Source organism: Vicugna pacos, chromosome X (assembly GCF_048564905.1).
Source record: "Vicugna pacos chromosome X, VicPac4, whole genome shotgun sequence".
Classification (NCBI taxonomy): Eukaryota; Metazoa; Chordata; class Mammalia; order Artiodactyla; family Camelidae; genus Vicugna; species Vicugna pacos.
The window spans coordinates 104,175,296-104,197,608 of NC_133023.1; the positions used below are offsets into that span (position 1 = coordinate 104,175,296).

Sequence of the window (22,313 nt, forward strand, 5' to 3'; positions counted from 1 at the left end):
TTGCTGATAAGGAGGCAGGCTATGTAGGTGTGGGGGCGGGAAGTAAATGGGAAATCCCTGTACCTTCTCTTTGTTATTCTGTGCACCTAAAGGTGCTATAAAAATAAAGGCTTTAAAATAACATGAGGACACCCGAAGGGATGACTGCTGTCTGTGGGGAGCTGACTCCTCTGTTGCGGGATGGCGGGGGCAGCAGGGAGTGGGGGAGGGGCTGTGGGCTGCACAGACGCAGATGGCAGGACCGGTAGGAGGAAAGATCTCCCGCTTCTGAGCGGTTTCGTGCCTACAGCTGGGGCAGGGCCCCGGACACACATGCCTCAGCCCTGGGGCTCTACCGGGACAGCAAGAAAGATGGGTCAGTTGAGGCATTTCCCTCCTGAGACTCTGCTAATACCCACCTGACATCAAACCTGGGTGAGGACTGGCCTGTGCAAAACACGTCACTTAAACAGAACGTAAGGAAGACACGGACAATAAGGTGGCGGTACCAGAGCCATTCACACGTGGTTATAGCAGGTGCACTTTTACACCTTAAGTATGTATACCGTCTGCACGTACATACGAACCCTCGTAAAATATAAACATGCATCCAGATACACGCGTTAGTGCATACACAGGTGGTGCGTGGATGTACGCGTACATAAGCACACACAGCCTACACACGTGTCATAGATACACGCACAGTAGGTGCAGATGAGAAACGTACTTCTTACTATGCATGAGAATTAACAAGTGAAAGTCACGGCTCTGGAACAGGTACTATTACCTAGTCATCAACGCAAGGGATCCGCAACTCCCCTGCCACTGCTCAGCCTCTTCAGGAAAAGGTAAGTCTTTCAAACAGACCGTCTCCGAAGTCAGGTTGGTGGTCGAGGAGGCCCCGAGGGAAGGTGTGTTGCTCTCTACCCCTTCACGGTCACCAGGAGGCAGGTCCCCTCCAGCATCTTTGCGGGGACTGCAGCCTTTGTGTGCGAGGATGGGTGAGGACCCTCCTGGATGAGGACAGAGGGGTCCAAACACCCCACAACAGAGGGTCCCTAAGAATGCAAACCGGCCCCACGTGGGAATCCTGGGGGCCCCCGGATGGGGCTGTCAGGCTGAACAGTCCCCGGCCCCCACCTCCTCAGTGAACTCGGGGAGTCAGAGGCTAGGTCTGAGAGACGCAGTCTCAGGAGGGCAGAGGGTGGCTCCCAGATCCTGTCAGGAGTCAAGGTGAGGACACAGGAGACTGAGGACCCCAGGGAATCCACCTCCGGCACCCCTACCTGCCCCCGACAGCCCTGGCAGACTCCAGGGCACTGGGTCCGGATGTCACGTGCACTGATGCCCCACCCTTGGGAGGTGAGAGAGGTGAGGTCCTGGGTGAGGGAGGCCGGCTTCAGGTCTGCACAGGGAAGGAGCCCAGTGCTGCCAGGAGTCAAGGTAGAACCGTGTGAGGGGACGCGGGGGCGGGGGCAGGCATCCAGGACGGTTTTGCGGTCTCCCCTGGGAGACTCCAGGCTGGGTTGCGAGGATCAGATCCCCACCCCCTCATCCCCACTTCCCTCTCGGGGGTCCTGGCTGTGGAGGGTCGGAGTACAATGGGATCATAATCTGTTGGGCAGAGGGAGAGGCCCAGGCCCAGGCCCAGCCTCGAGCCCAGGTGAGGAGCAGAGGGAGGGCTGCGGGATCCCCGGGGAATCCATCTCAGCCCCTGGCGTCCACAGTCCTGGGAAGCCCTGGGCCTGGTGGCCTCATGTGAGTCCACAGACTCCTCTGGGGGTCTCAGGGCAGTGAGGGCCTTGGTGTGAGGGTGTGGGCTCGGGTCAACAAGGGGGCGTCCCAGGACCCGGCCAGGGCTGAAGCTGAGGACGCTGAGGGAGGACAGAAGGGGCCCCAAAGATCCCCGGCCCTGCTGTCAGCCCTGGGAGGGCCAGGGTGGGATGAGCACTCGTGGGGTCCTGACTTCCTGACATCCGGGTCTCGGAGGGACTGGGGTCCTGGGATGAGGGGCGGGGCCTCGGGGGTTCCAAGGGGTGGCTACATGCCGCCTGAGTCAAGGTGAGGACCCCGAGGGAGAACGCAGGGATCCTGCACCCCGGGACAGTGTTGGACCTTGGAGGCCACAGGGCAGGGTGACCACCGGCGGCATTTCCTGACACCCGGGTCTCCGAGGGACTGGGGTCCTGGGGTGAGGGACGGGGCCTCGGGTGGCCAGAGGCTAGACGACATGGCGCCTAAGTGACGACCCTGAGGGAGAACTGAGGGGTCCCCGAACCCGGAAAAGAGGCCATCCCACAGACAGGGAACCTTGCTAGCAGCTGTCCGGAGGCCCGAGGGCAGGACAGGCCCACGTGTTGTGCCCTGACTGCGGCACCCTGGCCTCAGAGAGACCGGGGACTTAGTGTGAGATGGCGGGGAACCCTCAGATCTGCAGAGGAGAGAATCCCACGTTCCACTGGGAGTGAAGGTGAAGAACGCGAGCGAGCAGTGAGGGACCCTGGACCCCAAAACACAGTCGGTCCTGGGAGGTCATGGGGCGGGATCACGTCAGGCAGCATTTCCTGACATCCGGGTCTCAGAGGGACTGGGGTCCTGGGATGAGGGGCGGGGCTTCGGGGGTTCCAAGGGGAGGCTACATGCCGCCTGAGTGAAAGTGAGGACCCCGAGGGAGAACGGAGGATTCCTGCACCCCGGGACAGTGTTGGGCCTTGGAGACCTTGGGGCAGGGTGAGCACCGGCTGCATTTCCTGCCATCCGGGTCTCAGAGGGGCTGGGGTCTTGGGGTGAGGGGCGGGGCTTCGGGTTGCCAGAAGGTAGACCACATGCTGCCTGAGTCAAAGTGAGGACCCTGAGTGAGGAAGGAAGGGCCCCGGAACCCAGAAAAGAGACCATCCACAGACAGGGAACCTTGCTATCAGCTGCCCAGAGGCCCGAGGGCAGGACAGGCCCACGTGTTGTGTCGTGACTGCGGCTCCCTGGTCTCAGAGAGACCGGGGACTTTGTGTGAGGTGGCGGGGAACCCTCAGATCTGCAGAAGAGAGAATCCCAGGTCCCACTGGGAGTGAAGGTGACGACTGCGAGCGAGCAGTGAAGGACCCTGGACCCCAAAACACAGTCGGTCCTGGGAGGTCATGGGGCGGGATCACGTCAGGCAGCATTTCCTGACATCCGGGTCTCCGAGGGACTGGGGTCCAGGGATGAGGGGCGGGGCCTCGGGTGGGCAGAGGGGAGACGACATGCCGCCTGAGTGACGACGCTGAGGGAGAACTGAGGGGACCCGGGACCCAGAAGATAGGCCACCCCACAGAAAGGCGCCCTTGCTATCAGCTGTCCGGAGGCCCGAGGGGAGGTCAGGCCCACGAGGTTTGTCCTGACTTCCGCATCAGGGTCTCAGAGAGACTGGGGACATAGTGAAAGGAGGCGGGGATCTCAGAGCCGCCTGGGAGTGAGGGTGACGACCGCGACTTAGCATTCAGGGACCCTGGACCCCAGAACAGAGCCAGTCCTGGGAGACCACGGGGCGGGATGACCTCACGCAGCAGTTCGTGAAATGCGGGTCTCGGAGGGACTGGCGTCTTGATATGACGGGCGGGGCCTCAGGCGGGCTGAGGGGGGAATCTCAGCTCCTGCCAAGACTCAAGGTGAGGACCCCAAGGGAGGAGTGAGGGTACCAGAGACCCCAGAACAGAGGGGACGCAACCGATCCTGCCCCTGCTGTCAGCCCTGGGAGGCCCCCAGGCGGGATGAGCACACGTGGTGTGTCTTGACTTCCGCATCCAGGGCTCAGAGAGACCGGGGACTTATTATAAGGAGGGGCACTCAGGTGGTTGGAGAGCAGAATCCCAGGTCCCGCTTGGAGTCACGGTGAAGACCCTGAGCTAGCGGGGACAGGACCTCCCACCCTAGAAGACTGGGAACCTGCCAGAGCCCAGGCCTCCTGCCAACACGCGGGTCCAGGGCTGTGCCACAGTGTAGACCCGAGGTCTCCCCTCCTTTCTCTCCCAGGGGCTCCAGACACCGGGAGGTGAAGGCCTCGGTGTGAGACACGTGTCCTCGGGTCACAGAGCACAGGAGGCCGGCAGTGCCAGCTGAGGTGTGGGCCCTGAGTGTGTACCCGGGGGCTCCCAGAACAGAGGGGAACCCACAAGGCCAACGTCCACTCCACACACCCCCTGTTGCCCCCAGAACCTCGGCTGTGCCGGCTGCACCCTGAGGAGTTGCCTCACTTCCCCCGACAGGTTCACAGACGACCGTCCACCAGCAGGAGAGCCCCTGTGAGGCCGAGGGCACCCCTGGAGAGGAGACCAGTAAGTGGCCTTTGTCAGAGCCCCCCAGGGTGGGTTTCTCAGCCCAGCCTGCTGACACACCCTCTCTCCCCCAGGCCCGTGGGTCCCCATTTGTCACCCCTTCCCTCGCTCCTCTCGGCTGCCCGACACCACTCATCGTGCCTCCCGTTGAGATGAGTGAGCTCCGCAAGGCTGCGGAAGACCTTCAGGACCCGAGAGACTCCCGGGGCCTGATGGATGTTCAGCAGATGGAGGCTGAGCGGGAGGGGGGCGCATCCCCCTGGTCCTCCTCCTCCTCAGTCTCCTCTTCCTACTCTGCCTGTGCCGTGTCCCTGCTCCATGATGCAGCGCCTTCGATGGTGACTGACCTGGTGGGTTTCCTGCTCCTCAAGTATCACCGGAAGCAGCCGACCACCAGGGCAGAAATGCTGAGTATCTTCCTCAGAGAATACCAGGACCACTTCCCTGCGGTCTTCAGCCAGGCCTCTGAGTACATGCAGCTGGTGTTTGGGGTGGATGTGAAGGAGGTGGATCCCGGGGGCCACTGGTATGTCCTGGTCCCCACCCTGGGCCTCACCTGTGATGGGATGCTGGGCGATGGGCAGAGCATGCCCAAGAACGGCCTCCTGGTGATGCTCCTTTGCATGATCCACCTGGAGGGAGAGCGCCTCCCTGAGGAGGAGGTGTGGGGAGCACTGAGCAAGCTGGGGCTGCGTGCTGGGAGGGAGCACTTCATCTACGGGGAGCCCAGGGAGCTCATCACCAAAGTGTGGGTGCAGGAGGGGTACCTGGAGTACCGGCAGGTGGCCAACAGCGATCCCGCTCGCTTCGAGTTCCTGTGGGGCCCCCGGGCCCACGCGGAGATCAGCAACTTGCAAGTCCTGGAGCATTTACACAGGGCCAGTAGACGGGGTCCCAGTTCCTTCCCATCCCTGTCAGATGAGGCTGCTAGTGATGAGGAAGAGGAGGCCTGAGCCAGACTTGCAGCCGGGCTCCTCCAGGCCCCTGTCCAGCAGCTTCTCCTGCCGGGCAGGAAGGGAGTCCATCCTTCACCCTGTGTTTGGAGAGCGAGCAGTCAGCCTTCTAAGGAGTGAGGCCCCAGGCCAGGTGGAGTATAGTCTTTGTTGGTTAGTATTCCTTACGATTACAAAGAAATTTGTCTCTGTTTTATCAGAAATCTTTTAAGTGCTGATCCTCTTAATAGAAGGAATAAATGTTGTCAGTGTCTCTGTCAGTGACGTCTATCTCTCGTGTATTTTTGCGGATCCATTCAAGTCTAAGAGTTTTCCTATTTTGTAAAGCAACATGATTAACCTTCCAGATTAGTTTGCATTCCTGGACGAGGTAACGTGGTATCTGGATGAAGTTTCCCTGGAAATATGAAAGGAGTTATCGATGGAATTGACGTGGGTCAGTCAATGGAGAAATACATGTAAAAAATATATTGTTTGACCTAATTTTTTCATTCACCTCTGTCATTCTATAAAACAAACAAAACAAAACCAAAAAAACCCATATACATAGACATATCTATCTATCTATCTCTTGGATTTTCTTGGCTAGTAAAGAAAGGAGAAATGTAGTGTGAATCAGTAGGATCCCTGCTCAACATTTCATTTATTCCGCAGATGTTCGCTGAGCCTCTGCTCTCTGGAGGGCTCGGGGTTAGCAGCGGGGACAGTCGGAAAAGCAGGACAGCCCACACCTAGGATAGTCTAGGAGCCGCAGTCACGTCGGGACGTTGGTGAAATGTCTCCTAAGTCCCACAGGGCAAATAAAAATAGGGCGAGGGGTTGGGGGTGCGGGAAAGAGCACCCAAGTGTAAGTGCCCAGTGCCAGGGCAGTTCGGGGCTTTGGGAAGCTGGGGGGACGGGGGTCCTTCTGTGGGAGGTGATGGTAATGAAGCTGGGTGGTGGCGGCAGGCAGACGTGCAGACGGCACTTGTTAGTGGTGAGAGGAACGTGTCAGGTGGGAGGTTGCTCTGAGCAGTCCCTCTGGGATCGTGGATACATCTCCTGGGCGAGAGGGGAAGATGCACTTTGTTCAGGGATGCTTAGAGACCTGGTTATCCTGCCTGAGCTGCTAGGACACTCAGAATGCTCCAGCTGCAGGGAGGAGTGGCGTTTGATGTGGCTCACAGTGTACTCCGTCCTGGCATATATAGTTGAAGAGGTTTGGTAACCGCCCCAAACGCGCGGTAGGATACACTGGGGTGTGTTCTTGGAAACGGTCTGCTGGACACTTACACTGATGGCGCAGCTTCCCTCGATGGTCAGACTCCAAAGCCATAGGTGCGGAATGGTCCTGGAAATCGCAGGGAGGCAACGGCCGCCGAGGCTGAATACAAAACAGCTCAGAATCCTCCTTGGAGATGAAAGATGGTTCTTGGTGGGTATTCTAGCCTGATTTGTAAAGAGAAACTAGTTAACCATCCTTCCTCTGTGTCTAGTCTGCTGCCTGCCGCACAGGAAGGTCCTGGCTTTCAGGGTCCCTGATGCCACCTGAGCAGGTGCTCGGGCACTTCCGGTCCCGTGGAGGGCTGCTGAGTTTCCGAGGCTGAGCCTGTGTCCTGGCTTCAGCGCCAGAGAGCACCTTGCCAGCCCGCCGGCATTGTGGGCGTTACTGCAGAGGACAGGGCAGGAAAGTGCTGTGGAGTAAGCCAGAAAGAGAAAGAAAAATACCATATGAGGTTGCTCATATGTGGAATCTAAAAAAAAAAAAAAAAAGAAGAAGAAGAACATAAATACCAAACAGAAACAGACTCATAGAGATAGAATATATACTTGTGGTTGCCAAGGGGGCGGGGGGGCGGTGGGAAGGGACAGACTGGGGTTTCAAAATTTGTAGATCTTGACAGGCATATATAGCATAGATAAACAAGATTATACTGTATAGTGCAGGGAAATATATGCAAGATCTTGTGGTAGCTCACAGCAAAATAAAAGTGACAATGAATATATGTATGTATGTTCATGTATAACTGAAAAATTGTGCTCTACACTGGAATTTGACACAATATTGTAAAATGACTAGAACTCAACAAAAAAATGGAAAAAATCCCAAACAATTAACAAAAGGACAATAAGAATCTACTGATTGATAATCTCTTTAATTGTGCAAGAACTAAATACTCCAATCATAGACATAGACTGGCTGAATGGATACAAAAGAAGGCCCATATATATATGCTGCCTACAAGAGGCTCAACTGAGATCTAAAGACATACATAGATTAAAAGTGAGGGGATTGAAAATGTTATTCCATGCAAATGGAAATAAAAACTAAGCCAGGGTAGCCATACTTATATCAGACAAAACAGAATTTAAAACAGAGACTGTAACAAGACACAAAGAATTACAAAGTGATGAAGGGATCCATCCAAAAAGAAGATATAACATTATAAGTATATGTGCACCCAACATAGGAGCACCTAAATACAGAAAGCAATTATTAACAGACGTGAAGAGAAAAATCGGTAGTAACACAATAATGGTAGGAGACTGTAACACCCCACTTCTATGAATGAATCGATCATCCAGGCAAAAAAATCCATGTGGAAACACTGGCCTTAATGACACTTTAGACCTGATGGACTTTACATATCTATGTTATAAATAACTGTATATATATTTACACACACACACACACACACACACACACACACACACAAACACTTCATCCCAAAGCAGCAGAATAGATATTCTTTCAAAGTGTGCATGGAACATTCCCAGGATACATTACAAGCTAGATCACAAAAAAAGTCTCAGCAAACTTAAGAAGATTGAAATCACATCAAGCAACTTTTCCCATCACAGTTCTTTGAGACTAGAAGTCATATACAAATAAACCCCTGCAAAACCCACAGACTGGTGGAGGCTAAACAACATGCTATTTAACAGCCAGTGGGTCACCGAAGAAATCAGAGTGGAAATCAAAAATACCTGGAGGTGAATGAAAATGAAAATGAAAACACAACCATCCAAAATCTATGGGACTGTAAGAGCAGACGCAGCTTTTGCAAGCATGTTCATAACAATGCCCTTCTAAGGTAGATGGGTTAATGAAGTTGCCATCTGCTGTAACTTGCAGTGTGGAGAGTGAAAGATTTCGAACCTTTGAATGACTTTTTTCTATTCTCTGATAGACATCTCTGGTGTATACTGGGCAAGACATAGATTGTCAGAAATCGTTAGAGTCTGGGGCACTTTTTTCTTACTGAGAAATAATTGACATACCATACCATCACCCTTCTGAAGTGTACACTTCAGAGTGGCTTTTAGGAACTGCACACATTTTTGTATCCATCACTGCTATCTAAGTCCAGAACATTTTCATCATTCTGATTTGACTCTATAAATTTTACAAAATCTTAGAGAACCAAAATCACAAAGATTTTCTCTTATGGTTTCTTCTATAAGCATTCTAGTTTTCATCCGTACATTTAAGCCTATCTTCATTTTTGAGGTGTGGGTTGAGATCTCTGGTTTTTGTTTCTCAGTGTTTTATACACACACACACACAGACAGACATACACACACATCACACACGCACACACATACACACACACACACGTCCAATTATTCTAGCATAATTGGATTGCTTTGCAACTTTTGTCAGGTCTATTCTGAACTTTCTGTTACGTTCATTTGGCCTATTTGACTGGCCCTTTGCTAATAACGCTAGGGACTGGCCAAGTATGGCTAATAGTCCAAACTCCTTCTGCCACCTATTTCTGTAAGCAAAGTTCATATTGGAACACAGCAATGCCTCTTCATTTACACGTTACCTATGCCTGTTTCTGCACTACAACAGCAGAGTTGAATAGTTGCAACAGAAGCTATATGACACACAAAATCTACCAAAACCACATGAAAAGATTGCATCCCCTGTTATATAGTAAAGTCTTGACATTAAATTGTGTGGGACCTTTGATACTGATACTCTCTTTTGTTTAGACTATTCTAGTTCTTTGACTTTACATAAAGACGTTACTCATAATACATTTGGGAATCAGACATTTATATTTAGAAAAAAATCCTGCTGGAATTTAAAAAATATACTGTGGTAAAATTCATACAAAATTAACCCGTTTAAAGTAAACACTTCAGTGGCATTTAGTTGTGCAACCAAGACATCTACCCATTTCCAAAACATTCCCATCACCTCAAATGGAAAATTCTTGCCCATTAAGCAGCTTCTCCCTGTCCCAAGCCCCTGACAACTAGTAATCTAACTTCTGTCTCCACGGATTTCTCTAGTTTCAATATTTCGTACACATGGAATCATACAACATATGACCTTTTGTGTCTGCTTTATTTCACTTGGTATCATGTTTTTGAGGATATAACCATTACATAGCATATACCAGACTTCATTCCTCTTTAAGGCTGGATATGATTCCATGGTACGTATGTATCAATATACACATACATACACATGCACACATACATACATAATACATATATATACATACATGTAGGTAGATATATCGCTATAGCTATAGATATAGATACGTGACACAATTTGTTTACTCATTCCTCCACTGGTGGACTTTTGGGCTGTTTCCACTTCTTGGCTCTTGTGAAGAGTTGCAACGAGCATGCATGTACACGTACTTGTTTGAGTATCTAGTTTCAAGCCTTTTTGGTATATACCTAAGAATGGAATTAAGGGGTCATATGTTAATTTCTACGTTTAGCTTTTGAAGAACTACCAAGCTGTTTCCTTCCTGCTGGGATTTTCCTTGTGATTGTGATGATTCTATAGAACAATGTGAGGATGATTAACATCGTGACAATATTGACTCATGATTCATGAAAACCACACATCTCTCTATTTATCTCTTTCTTGATGACTTCCATCAGTGTTTTGTGGTGTTCAGCACACATATCTCACACATATTTTGTTGGACTTATACTAAGGATTTCGTTCCACGTTTCTTAGTTCTTAGTTATAAATGACATTGATCTTTTTTTCCAATTTTCAATTTTAAGAACAATGATAGTGTACAAAAATATATAATTAATATTTCTATATTGTTCTCATGTCCAGTGACCTTGCTAAACGCACTTAGGAATTTTCTAGGCAGATGTTGATGTCATTTTCTAATAGGGACTGTTTTGTTTTTCCTTCTCCTATCTGTTTATCTTTTTTTCTTCTTATACCTGCTTCGTTACATTGGTCTAGACTTCCATGTTTTCTATGCCTCGAAAGAATTTGCTTAAGAATGTACACCCTGGGCTTTTGTAAGTCTTAGAAGGAAGTCATTCAGGCTTTTACTATTAAGTATGAGGTTAGCTGTAGGATTCGTTGTTTGTGTGTTTGCTTTGGTGTTTGAATCAAGGCGTGAAAGCTGTATAAACATCCAGGCCAAAGTCACTCACATAGAAAAAGATCCAAATTAAATGAATAACATAGTCAACATAGCAGTGAAATAAACAGACAGTCTGCCTTAGTCTGTTTGGGCTGCTGTGACAAATTATCATAGACTGCAGACCTTACAAAAGATAGGAATTTCTTTCTCACCATCCTCGGGCTGGAAGTCCAAGTTCAGGGTGCCAGCATGGTTGGGTGAGGTCCCTCTTCAGGGTACTAATAGACTTTTCCTGGTATCTCCCGTGACAGAAAGGGTGAGGGACCTCTCTGAGTCCCTTTGATAAGGCACTAATCCCTCTCAGGAGGGTTCTTCCCCTGTGAAATTAATACTTCTCAAAGCTCAAAGGTCACACATCCTAGTACGATCACATCAGGCGTTAGAATTTTAGCATATGAATTCAGAGGGACATAAGACAGACCAGAGCACAGGCTGTGTTCAAGACATAAACATTGATACAGACTTGTGGTTACCGGGGGGAGGGGCGGGGTAGAGGGTGGGAAGGGATAGACTGGGATTTCAAAATTGTAGAACAGATAAACAAGATTACACTGTATAGCACAGGGAAATATACACAAAATGTTATGATAAATCACAAAGAAAAAAATGTGACAATGAGTGTGTATATGTCCATGTATGACTGAAAAATTGTACTGAACACTGGAATTTGACACAACACTGTAAAATGATTATGAATCAATAAAAATGTAAAAAAAAAAAGACATAAACATTGAACATTATAAAAATACTTCATGTGTAAATCCCTGTGTTAACAAATCCGCAGAGAAAAAAAGTTTTGATCAGGTCAACGGAGACAGAAAAGCCTTTGAAAGATATTCAGCACGAGTTCATGGCAGGAACTTCAGCAAGGTAAGATTGGAAGGTAAATTCCCTTTCCTACAATTGGCAGCAAACATACAGAAATGTGAAATGTTAGAAGCATTCTTGTCATGAACAGGTCCTAAAAAGATGTGATCACCTCTGATTTCTGAAGCTGCCCTGAAACAGAAAGCCCGAGCTACGGATATCAAAATAAATAAGAAATACATATATTGAAAAGAAAGAATGAATGTTCCTCGTCACAACACGATGACGTATCTAAGCAGATTCAAAGGAATGGGCCCATGGAAGAGTCAAATGAATACGAGATTTCAGAAAAATAGTGGATGGAAGATCACCACAGCAAAACCAAGAGCCTTGCCATACAAAAGCGATGACTATTTAGAACACGTAACAGAAAAATACCTCAATTTATAACTGCAATAAAAGTTAAATGTTACCTAAAAAGAAGCCTAACAAATATGTATACAAGGCCTTGACGGAGGCATTATACAAGTTTACTGGTAGATTCAGGCTAAAGAGCTCCCCCAAAGAGCAGTATGCCATATCCATTGATGGGGAATGAACTATTGTGACCATATCAATTCCCCTTTTGCTTTTCTTTCTCTTTCTCTCTTTCTTTTCTTTTTTCTGTCTTTTTTCCCCCCACAGATTTAGTGCTCTAAGTTTATCTGCCAAGATGACAGTCAATCTTGAGATTTTGTCTTCTGTTTCCAAAATCAACCCCGGAAAACATTACACGGGAGAATGGAATTAAGTGTGTGTGTGTGTGTGTGTGTGTGTGTGTGTGTGTGTGTGTGTGTGTTGGATAAAAGCAGATGGCAGGATGGGTAAGAGGAAAAGTTTAAACTTCTACCCTTGTTTCACTGTGAAAATTGGGAGAGAGCTCAGCATCTCTGGCCACAGAGGCCAGAAGCCATGGGGAAATATCAGGGCAGTGTGAAGGATGGGATGATTAAGGGCAGCAGAATTTGTGCTAATAACCACCTGAAGTCACCTTAGTGGATGAGGCCTGTCCTTTTCAAAATTGACCATTTAAATAGCAGAGAAAGTCTGGACGAGAAACAAGAGTATGGAGCATCGGAGTGAATCAGGCAGCCTAAGAGTGGCTATGCTTTCCGGAAACTTGGTGAGATGTAAAATGTATTTCTGACTCTGAATGAGGCTTAAGAGAATGAAAATCAGTGCTCTGAACTATGAAATGTTAGATAACCTCGAAAGAGCAGGACGTCCCCAAGTCCGGCTGCTCAGCCGCTTCCTTTTAGAGGGAAACGTTTCCGAAGTCTGGCTGGCTGGTGCTTCTTCTCTGACCCTCCGCGGCGGTCAGGGGCGCTGCAGCTCCCCACCCAGCATGGAGTCTAGGACTCAGAGTCATTTTCTGCAGGGGGTGCATCTGAGACACAAGCTCAGAGCTGACAGGGAGGGAGCCGGCCCAACCAGCATTTCATCAAGGACCCAGGAGCCAAGTTAGGAACTTCAGGAGCGAGTAATGGGGAGGGGCATCTTTCCCAGGGGGTCCGAGGAATCCAGCCTGGACCTGATTTCAGCCCTGGGAGACCCCGAGGCATGGCATCTGGATGTGATGTGCCCTGACTTCTGCCTGGGAGGTCTGAGAAAGGTACGGGCCTGGGTCTGGGAGGAGGCTCCAGACTGGCCCAGAGGAAGCCCAGCCCTACAGGGAGTCAAGGCAGGGGCCTGAGGGAGAACGAAGGCCCCACAGCATCCGTCTCCGCCCTAGGGGATCCTGGCCAGGCTTCTCGGGGGGACTAGGAGGAGGAGGGCCTGGTTCTCAGGGAAGGAAATTCAAGTGGGCAGAGGGAGGGCCCAGGGCCTGATAGGACCCAAGGTGAGCATGCAGATGGAGAAATGAGGGGATGCTGGACCCCAGAACTGGGGCGTGGGGTGGGGTGACCCAGAGAAACCTGCCCTGCTGAAAGCCCTAGGAGGCACATGGCAGCGTGCCCTGACTTCCGCATCCGGGTCTCAGAGGGAGGGGGGACTTAGTTTAGAGAGGGGGACCTCAAGGGGGCAGAGCGGAGACTCGCAAGTCCTGCCAGGAGTCAAGGTGAGCACTCTGAGGGAGGACTGCGGTGACCCTGGACCCCAGAACAGAGTCTGTCCTGGGAGGCCATAGGGTGGAATGACCACAGGCACATTTCCTGACATCCGGGCTCTCAGAGGGACTGGGGACCTGGTATGAGGGGCGGGGCCTCAGGTGGGCAGAGGAGAGACTACAAGCCACCTGAGTCAAAGTGAGGACCCCGAGGGAGGACGGAGCGGACCCAGAAGCCCCGAAAAGAGGCCATCCCACAGAAAGGCGCCCCTGCTCTCAGCCATCCAGAGTCCCGAGGGCAGGACAGGCCCACGTGGTGTGTCCTGACTGCGGCACCTGGTCTCAGAGAGACCGGGGACTTAGTGTAAGTTCGCGGACGGGGGGGCTCAGAGAGGGAGAATCCCAGTTTCCGCCTGGCGTCAAGGTGAGGACCCAGAGGGAGGACTGCGGTAACCCTGGACCCCAGAACAGAGTCGGTCCCGGGAGGTCGTAGAGCGGGACCACCTCGGGCGGCATTTCCTCACATCCGGGTCCGCGTCCCAGAGCGAGCGGGGACCTGGTATGAGGGGCGGGGCCTCGGGTGCGCTGAGGGCAGAAACCCAGTTCCTGGCGGGAGTCACAATGAGGAACCTCAGGGAGGACTGACGAGACCCTGGACACCGGAAGAGAGGGGACCCCACGATTTCTACCTCGGCAGGCCGCGGGTGGACGAGCACATGGCAGCGTGCCGGGGCTTCCGCATCCGGGCCTCAGAGGGACCGGGGCGCTGGTATGGGGGGCGAAGCCTCAGGTCGGGAAGGCGGAGCTGAGGGCCTGTCAGGACAGAACGCAAGGACTGTGAGGGAGGACTGAGGGGACCCTGGACCCCAGAACAGAATCGGTCCTGGAAGGTCATAGGGCGGGATCACCCCAGGCCGCATTTCCTGACATCACGGTCTCGGAGAGACTGGGGTCCTGGTTTGAGGGGCGGGGCCTCAGGTGGGCCGAGGTGAGAATCCCAGTTCCTGCCGGGCATCAAAGTGGGGACCCGGAGGGAGGACTGCGGGGACCCTGGACCCCAGAACAGAATCGGTCCTGGAAGGTCATAGGGCGGGATCACCCCAGGCCGCATTTCCTGACATCACGGTCTCGTCTCGGAGAGACTGGGGTCCTGGGATGAGGGGCGGGGCCTCAAGTGGGCTGAGCGGGGAATCCCAGTTCCTGCCGAGAGTCAAGGTGAGGACGCGGAGGGAGGACTCAGGGGACCCTGGACCCCAGAAAAGAGTCAGTCCTGGGAGGTCATAGGGCAGGATGACCACAGGTGACATTTCCTGACATCCCAGTCTCGTAGAGAGTAGGGTCCTGGTATGGGGGGGGTCCTGCAGTGGGCAGAGGGGAGCCTACATGCCGTCTGACTCAAATTGAGGTCCCTGAGGGAAGACGGAAGGGACCCAGGACCCCAGAAAAGAGGCCATTCCACATAAATGTTTCCCTGCTGTCAGCCGTCTTGAGGGCCCAGGGCGGGATGAGCCCAATCGGAGTGTCCTGACTTCTGCATCTCGGTCAGAGAGACTCGGGACATAGCGTAAGGGGTGGGGGGGTCCTAGGTCTGTAGAAAAGAGAATCTGAGGTGCCAGTGGGAGTGAAGGAGATGACCGCGAGGGAGCACTGAGGGACCCTGGACCCCAGAACAGAGTCAGTCCTGGGAGGCCATAGGGTGGGATGACCTCAGGCAGCAGTTCCTGAAATGCCGGTCACAGAGGGACTGGCATCCTGGTATGATGGGCGGGGCCTCAGGTGGGCTGAGAGGGGAATCCCAGGTCCTGCCAGGAGTCAAGGTGAGGACCCCAAGGGAGGAGTGAGGGGACCAGAGACCCCAGAACAGAGGGGACACAACCGATCCTGCCCCTGCTGTCAGCCCTGGGAGGCCCCCAGGTGGGATGAGCACACGTGGTGTGTCCTGACTTCCGCATCCAGGGCTCAGAGAGACCGGGGACTTACTATAAGGAGGGGCTCTCAGGTGGTTGGAGCGCAGAATCCCAGGTCCCGCTTGGAGTCAAGTGAGGACCCTGAGCTAGCGCGGAGAGGACCTCCCACCCTAGAAGAGTGGGAACCAGGTCTCCTGCCAGCACGGGGGTCCAGGGCTGTGCCACAGTGTAGACCCGAGGTCTCCCCTCCTTTCTCTCCCAGGGGCTCCAGACAGCGGGAGGTGAAGGCCTAGGTCTGAGACACATGTCCTCGGGTCACAGAGCACAGGAGGCCGGCAGTGCCAGGACTGAAGGTGAGGTGTGGGCCCTGAGTGTGTGCCCGGTGGCTCCCGGAACAGAGGGGACCCCACGAGGCCAACATCCACTCCACCCACCCCCTGTCGCCCCCAAAGCCTCGGGCTGTGCCGGCTGCACCCTGAGGAGGCGCCTCACTTCCCCCGTCAGGTTCACAGACGACCGTCCACCAGCAGGAGAGCCCCTGTGAGGCCGAGGGCACCCCTGGAGAGGAGACCTGTAAGTGGCCTTTGTCAGAGCCCCCCAGGGTGGGTTTCTCAGCCCGGGCCGCTGACACTCCCTTTCTTCCCCAGGCCCGTGGGTCCCCATCTGTCACCCTTGCCTCCACTCCTGTCGGCTGCCGGACACCCGTCGTCATGCCTGTGGTTCAGATGGGTGACCTCCACCAGACTGAAGCCGACTTTCAGGACCCAAGAGAGGCTGAGGATGTGGTGGTTGCGCAGGAGATGGGGGCTGAGGAGGAGGAGGATGCATCCCCCTTGTCTCCCTCATCCTCTTCTTCCTCCTCCTCCTCCCCCTGCCCCTCCTCCTCCTCCTCCGTCCTGTTCCTGGACACCCTGGAGGAGGTGGATGACTCTGGGACACCCAGTGCCCCGCAGAGCCCTCGGGGTGTCTTCTCCTTCCCCACTGCTGACGACGCCGCCCCTCCATGGAGCCAGTCGGAAGACGACACCTCCAGCAGCCAAGATGAGGAGAGGCCCAGCACCGGCCTGGACCCCGCAGATGCCAAGTCCTCACACCCAGACCCATTCCATTTGAAGGCGGCTGACCTGGTGGGCTTCCTGCTCCTCAAGTACCGCACAAAGGAGCCGACCACAAAGGAAGACATGCTGAATGCGGTCCTCAGAGCTGACCAGGACCACTTCCCTGTGGTCTTGAGCCAAGCCTCTGAGTGTCTGCAGCTGGTCTTTGGGGTGGATGTGAAGAAGGTGGACCCCAGGGAGCACTTGTATGTCCTGGTCCCCACCCTGGGCCTCACCAGTGACGGGATGCTGGGCGGTGGGCAGAGCTTGCCCAAGAACGGCCTCCTGGTGATGCTCCTAGGTGTGATCCTCCTGGAGGGAGAGTGCGCCACTGAGGAGAAGATGTGGGAGGCACTGAGTGTCATGGGGGTGTATCCCGGGAGGGAGCACTTCATCTACGGGGAGCCCAGGGAGCTCATCACCAAAGCGTGGGTGCAGGAGGGGTACCTGGAGTACCGGCAGGTGGCCAACAGCGATCCCGCTCGCCACGAGTTCCTGTGGGGGCCCCGGGCCCATGCGGAGACCAGCAAGCTGCAAGTCCTGGAGCATTTCCTCAGGGTCAATACAAGGAATCTCTGTTCCTTCCTGTCCCTGTCTGAAGAGGTGTTGAGTAATGAGGAAAATTGGCCCTGAGCCAGACTTGCAGCCGGGCTCCTTCCAGGCCCCTGTCCGGCAGCTTCTCCTGTCGGGCCGGAAGTGAGTCCATCCTTCACTGTGTGTTTGGAGGGCGAGCAGGCAGCCTCCTAAGGGGTGACAGCCCGGGCCAGTTGGGGGGACACGGTGTACAGCATCTCTGGGCTCCTCCCGTCCCTTATGATGACACGGAAATTGATCTTTGTTTCCTGTAGGAATTTTTCAGTGGTGTTCCTTGTATCAGAAGATTTAATAAGCTTCACCATCTAACTTTGTCAATGGCATTAATCCCAATGTCTGTATCCTTATCCAGTTCAAACACAAGAGTTTTGCTGTTTTGTGAAACCAGTTGTAAATCTCCCATCTTACTGTGTCATCCTGAACAAGATAACATGGAATTAGAATTTGGGGGAGCAATGAGAAGAAAATGTCTCCCTCCCTCGGCCTCGCCCCAAGTGCCCTGAAGAGGGACGCCGGTACCTCGGAAATGCTCAGCCAGAGCGACCCAGTTCACTCTGGGTCCACGTGCTGATATCGCCTCCGTCTCCAGTGGTCGTGACCTTGAATAACCATGTTCTCTTAGGGGCAGGCCTGGTTTGTGGAAGGGAAGACATCTGGGTGCTTCTCTCTTTGTGCACAGGGCTCGTTGACGTTGGGGACACTTTGCTGTGCCCAGAAAACTTAGGTCCCGAGGAGGTTGTGGAACTGAAGAATCGAGCCGTCCTGAGCAACCTGCAGCAGAAGTACCTGAGCACGCTCTCCAACCCCCGGTGGTTACTGGAGCCCGTGCCCAGGAGAGGCAGAAAGGGCGTCTTCCAGGTAGACGTCCCCAAGCACCTGATCCCCTTTGGGCAGGAGGCCTGAGCAGTGTGGGCTCTTGAGGGGAGGTGACCGAGAGACCAAGCTAAACCGTGACACGGTCAGCTCGCCGTCACGCCCTGGACGTGCTCCCCTGGTTCGCTCTGAATCGGCGCCGCCCTGGAGGGCGCTCCCCACTCTGTGCTGTTCCCGGAAACAGATGTGTCCACTGGGACGCGGGGATGGGGGAGCGGGACCCCTGCAGGGAGATGCCTCCCTGGGCTCGGTGACAGAGTCTCAAGGACTTTGGACCTCTAGGACAAGGGGAAGCGGCCTTGCAGACCGCTCATTCTGGCCCTGCTGATTCTGGATTGTGTAGAGAAATATGTTTTGAGAGAGCTGGTGAGTGTTTTCCCCGCCTTTGTTCTGGTCACAACCCCTAGAGGGTCTGAAGAGCATCCAGGAGACGATGTGGGACGGCTGGAGCAGGCGCTGAGTGCTTGCCAGAGAGTCACCAGCCAGCGACGGCCTGACTCACGGGCAAGAGGACATCGGACTCAGAAACAGCACCGTCTGCCTCGCAGATGACTCTCGCCCTGTTGTAAAGTGTCCCTTGGCTCACGGAGCCGGTGTGTTAGACGTGCCGCACGGCCGCTTCACGTGCCAAGAAAGGGTCCTAACTACAGCCCTGATGGAAGTGAGCAGTGCTGGTGTTCGCCTGGTGGGAGATCTTTTATACATTTGTGGGGGGTTTGGTCACTTGAGAGTAGGGATTCCAGTGGTTGTTACCTTCGAGGGTGACGGGCTTCCCCCCAGGCGTTTGACTGCAACCCCCCGTCTCTTCGGAGCCAGGCTGCAGCGCTCTCAGCCCTTGGTGGAGGGGGTGGCCCTACGTTTCGGCGGGCCTCTGTGGGGGGGGCCCCTGGATCGGGAGCTGGAGACGCTGAGCTGCTGGTCAGAAACTTCTGGCATCCTTGGGGGACCCAGGAGGAAGACCCTCCTGCTCCGGGATGCATGAGTAGTGGGGGGGAGACACCCCCGAGGTCAGAAGCCAGGCTGTCTGTCCCCTGACGGGCAGGCCCGGCCCAGGGGACCAGACCTCCCTGGGCTCGCCTCAGTGCTCGCTCCCCACCTCCTTGGGCGGGTGTCCGAAATGCCACAGCTTCAGATGAAAGAGGCCGATGGGGACCAAAGCCTGCCCCCGGCCGGGGTCTCCAGCCTCCGCGGGCTTATCTGGTGAGACGTGTGCGGAATCGAACGCGAGAAAGAACACGGACCCGCGGTTCTCGCAGATTCTTTATTTAGCCCCGGGGAGTTTTGCTTGTCTTTATTAAAGCCCAAAATGTTCATGGTTACAGGACGGTGCTCTTCGTGTGTCTCTAGTGGTCTGTGAGCTCAGGGCTTTGGGTTGTCCTTGAACCGTTCGCAGAGAGCACACTTGTAATCTGAAGAGCCCTCGGGCTCTTCATCTGCCGCGGGCCTCCTGGTTGGGGGCCATGAGCAGAAGGGCCGCGAGCAGCATGCAGTAACCCGTGTTGCACGTGGACACCACCGAGCTGGGATCGGGGCAAACGGGGGGGCTTCTGGGCAGCTCCCCTGCACCGTCCCTTCCGGCAGTAGCCGGGGGCACTAGCGTGACATTCCTGGAGGTGCCCTCCCCACTCGGGCCGCCCTGCTCGCTGGAGGGACGCTGCACTACCACCAACCTGGCCACCCGGCCGGCAGACAGGACGCCAGGGAGCATGAAGGCCCGGATGCCGCTGGGCACCTGAGCACGGGGGGCTTCCCTCTGGGTCTTCCTGTCGGCATCTTTGGTGGAGTCATTCTGATGGAAAAACTGGGTGCATCTCATAGGTGGGGCGGCTTGCTTCTTTCTCTTTGGGGTGGTTGCGCTGGAAGCGGGCCGAGCAGTTGCTCTCGGGTCACCTTTTCTCCACATGTTCTCGATCAGCAGGGGCTTCTCTCTCTGAAAGTTGCAGTTGTGGTAGATCTGAAAGGACATGAATCATTCTCGTCATTTCGGGGGAAATATTCACTCCTCCCCGCCCACCTCCATCATAAAGGTCTTGTTTGACTGTGGAGAAAAGGTCTTTTTAAATTCCTGGCAAGGTTTATTTCGCCCTGGAGTGTGCACTCACTAAAGCTACGTGGTGCCTGGGCTGAGGTGTCACTCTAGCTCCCTGACGTGAAGTGGCCTCTGGGTCTTCGGTCACACCCGCAGGGCATCTCTAAGGGGCGAGCCTTACATGACACGCCGGACTGCCTCAGCCTTCATTCAGTACTGGCTCGCAGGAAAAAAGTCCCCCTCGGGAATGAACCCCGTTCAGCACATCACTCATCCGCTCAGGACTGGGAAGCTGTTCCAGGAACAGAGAACTCGGGAGACGGAAGGGCTGTCTACGTTACCATCAGCCTTTTCTTCCCCGGAGAGCGACCCAGAGTGCCGGGCAGGTGTATTTTCCTGAACCCGTAGAGGTTCAGTTGGCGGATGAAGCTCTTCAAGCTGTCTGTTTCAAAGATCCTGTCTGCGCCGCGCCGGCGAAGAACCTCCCGCTGGAAAAGGTCTTCCTCGATGATCAGCATGTCTCCCTTGTCGTTCCAGCGCACGGACTTGAAGGCCTCGTCCTCCACTATCATCCAGAGCTTTCTCGGGAAGGAGAGCCCAAGAACACCGTGGGTTCCGTCCACGTTGGCGGGACCTGGGTTTGGGTCCTGTGGTGGCTGGTTGTCTTGGGAGCCTGGATCTTGGCTCTCGGCCTGGTCGCCGGGCTTCTCCAAAATCTCCCTCGAATCCACCTTTGGATCCGGGGATGAACCCGATGGGGCCCCCGCTGGGGGCTCTCCATCAGCTGCGGGGGCCGCCGTGGCCGTATATTCCTCGTCGGGGCTCTGACTCGCCATGCAGCTAGTCTAGACCAGGCACATGCTCTCCCTGAGACCAGATCACTGAGCTCTCAGGGCAGAAGTGCCTTCAGTCTGAGCAGGGACGCCCAGTAAATAGTGTCCGCAGAATTCTAGAATCTCGGTAGCAGGGCAACCAGCGACTTTGGTCATCGTCCTCTTTATGTGTCACGTGAGGTCCCAGAGGTGGTCTGGACAGGGAGCCCTGGCCGAGGGGAGGGGAGGGGAGGGGTACAGAGCCCCCAGCTTCTCTGTTTTCCAGAAGTGTAGGAAGGTATGTTCAAGGTCCCGGCGAAAGGCTCCCATCTGCTGCCAGGCACCTTTCTCCCAGGGGCCAGGCCCTGAGTGGGCGGAGAGACATGATCCTGTTTCCATCCCCGAAGGTTGGGGAGGCCTGTTGCCAGCCTCCGATTTGTTCAAGGGCCAGGCCCTGGCTGGCCCTGGCTGGCCCTGGCTTGGCTGCCACCAAGGCGGCAGGGGTGAGATGGGCCCCGGGCGACTGCACCTCCCGGAAGTGGTGGTCCGAGTGGGCTGGTTGGCCCGGGCTGGCTGGCAGCGCCCGCCCCCCCCCCCAACAGCTCCTGCCTTGGTCTCTTCCAGCTGCTCCTGCTGGCTGGTCGGTCCAGCTCTGATGGGCCATAAGGAAGTGTCCCGTTCTCCTGCCCCTGGGTCGAGCTGTCCCCAGAGTGGGGCTGTGTGGGAGCGTGTGGGGGCACTCCCCACGTCCCACTTCAGTGTCACCAAAGCACCTGGCACATAGGGTTCCCCCCGTGCCGCGTGAGCGGATGGCCGCATCCTCCCCTGTGCTTTGGAGCCTCCTTTTGAGCTCTGCTGTCCGCAGCCCCACCCCTCTCCAGAGCACATGGGATCCTCTTTAGTGCCCATTTCTTGCCATAGAAACTCCTCGTGGCCCGAGAGCACTCACTTTCAGAACACCTGCCTTAGTCCGCGTCAGAGCACCTCCCTCAGACCTCGGATTCAGCCTCCCCTGAGGCTGCTCTAAGGCCCTCTTTCCTCTTCCCTGTCACTGGGGGGGTTAGGCTCCTGCCCTGCCAGATTGCTGGCCTTCCGCTTCCAACTCGGCTCTGCCCTGCTTCTTCCCCTTTGCAGTCCTTGATCTGGGGGTTCAGCATGTATTCTGATCTGTTGAGAGCAAGCATTTCCCTGGTCTGCTCCCAGGCCTGCCCTGCTCGCCTTCCCCGAGCCAGCCCCGCCCCCAGCCCTGGGTCCCCGTCCCGCCGTCACCTCGGTGGCAGGTACACTGAATAATTTTGCCTGCTCTGGGTCCGGTACTTTTCAAGGGGCCTACTCTACAGACTCACTGCCAAGGACAGTTCCTACTTGTTGAGCTAGACGTGACCAACGGAAAGCCCGTCCACGTGTGACTGAAAATAGATGAGGCTCTGGGTGTGGGATGGGACAAGTCCCGCCCGAGAGCCGTCT

At 54.4% G+C, this 22,313-nt stretch overlaps 3 protein-coding genes across 6 annotated transcripts; 2 read left to right on the forward strand and 1 right to left on the reverse strand.

Moving 5' to 3' along the window:
- Positions 1-3,443: 3,443 nt before the first annotated feature.
- Positions 3,444-5,333, forward strand: LOC140691846 (melanoma-associated antigen 8-like). Its single transcript, XM_072956077.1, has 3 exons — positions 3,444-3,623; positions 4,221-4,289; positions 4,364-5,333. Exons 1-3 carry the CDS (start codon positions 3,564-3,566, stop codon positions 5,240-5,242), a joined length of 1,008 nt encoding a protein of 335 aa, XP_072812178.1. The 5' UTR covers positions 3,444-3,563; the 3' UTR covers positions 5,243-5,333.
- Positions 5,334-13,494: 8,161 nt separating this feature from the next.
- On the forward strand, positions 13,495-19,324 carry LOC102538242 (melanoma-associated antigen 8-like). 4 transcript variants are annotated; one of them, XR_012067548.1, is made up of 5 exons: positions 14,171-14,303; positions 15,704-15,794; positions 15,946-16,014; positions 16,089-17,990; positions 18,413-19,324. XR_012067548.1 is itself a non-coding variant. In XM_072956439.1 (4 exons), exon 4 carries the CDS (start codon positions 16,152-16,154, stop codon positions 17,169-17,171), a length of 1,020 nt encoding a protein of 339 aa, XP_072812540.1. In that variant the 5' UTR covers positions 13,495-13,546; positions 15,704-15,794; positions 15,946-16,014; positions 16,089-16,151; the 3' UTR covers positions 17,172-19,324. The 4 variants fall into 4 exon arrangements, 3 of the variants coding, with proteins under 3 accessions (XP_072812540.1, XP_072812539.1, XP_072812541.1); XM_072956439.1 differs by lacking the exon at positions 14,171-14,303 and adding an exon at positions 13,495-13,546 and having other exon boundaries at positions 16,089-19,324; XM_072956438.1 differs by having other exon boundaries at positions 16,089-19,324.
- On the reverse strand, positions 19,253-20,955 carry LOC140691939 (heat shock transcription factor, X-linked member 3-like). The gene is made up of 2 exons (XM_072956436.1): positions 20,376-20,955; positions 19,253-19,959 (listed from the first exon to the last, which is right to left on the reverse strand). Exons 1-2 carry the CDS (start codon positions 20,868-20,870, stop codon positions 19,435-19,437), a joined length of 1,020 nt encoding a protein of 339 aa, XP_072812537.1. The 5' UTR covers positions 20,871-20,955; the 3' UTR covers positions 19,253-19,434.
- Between the last annotated feature and the right edge of the window lie 1,358 nt (positions 20,956-22,313).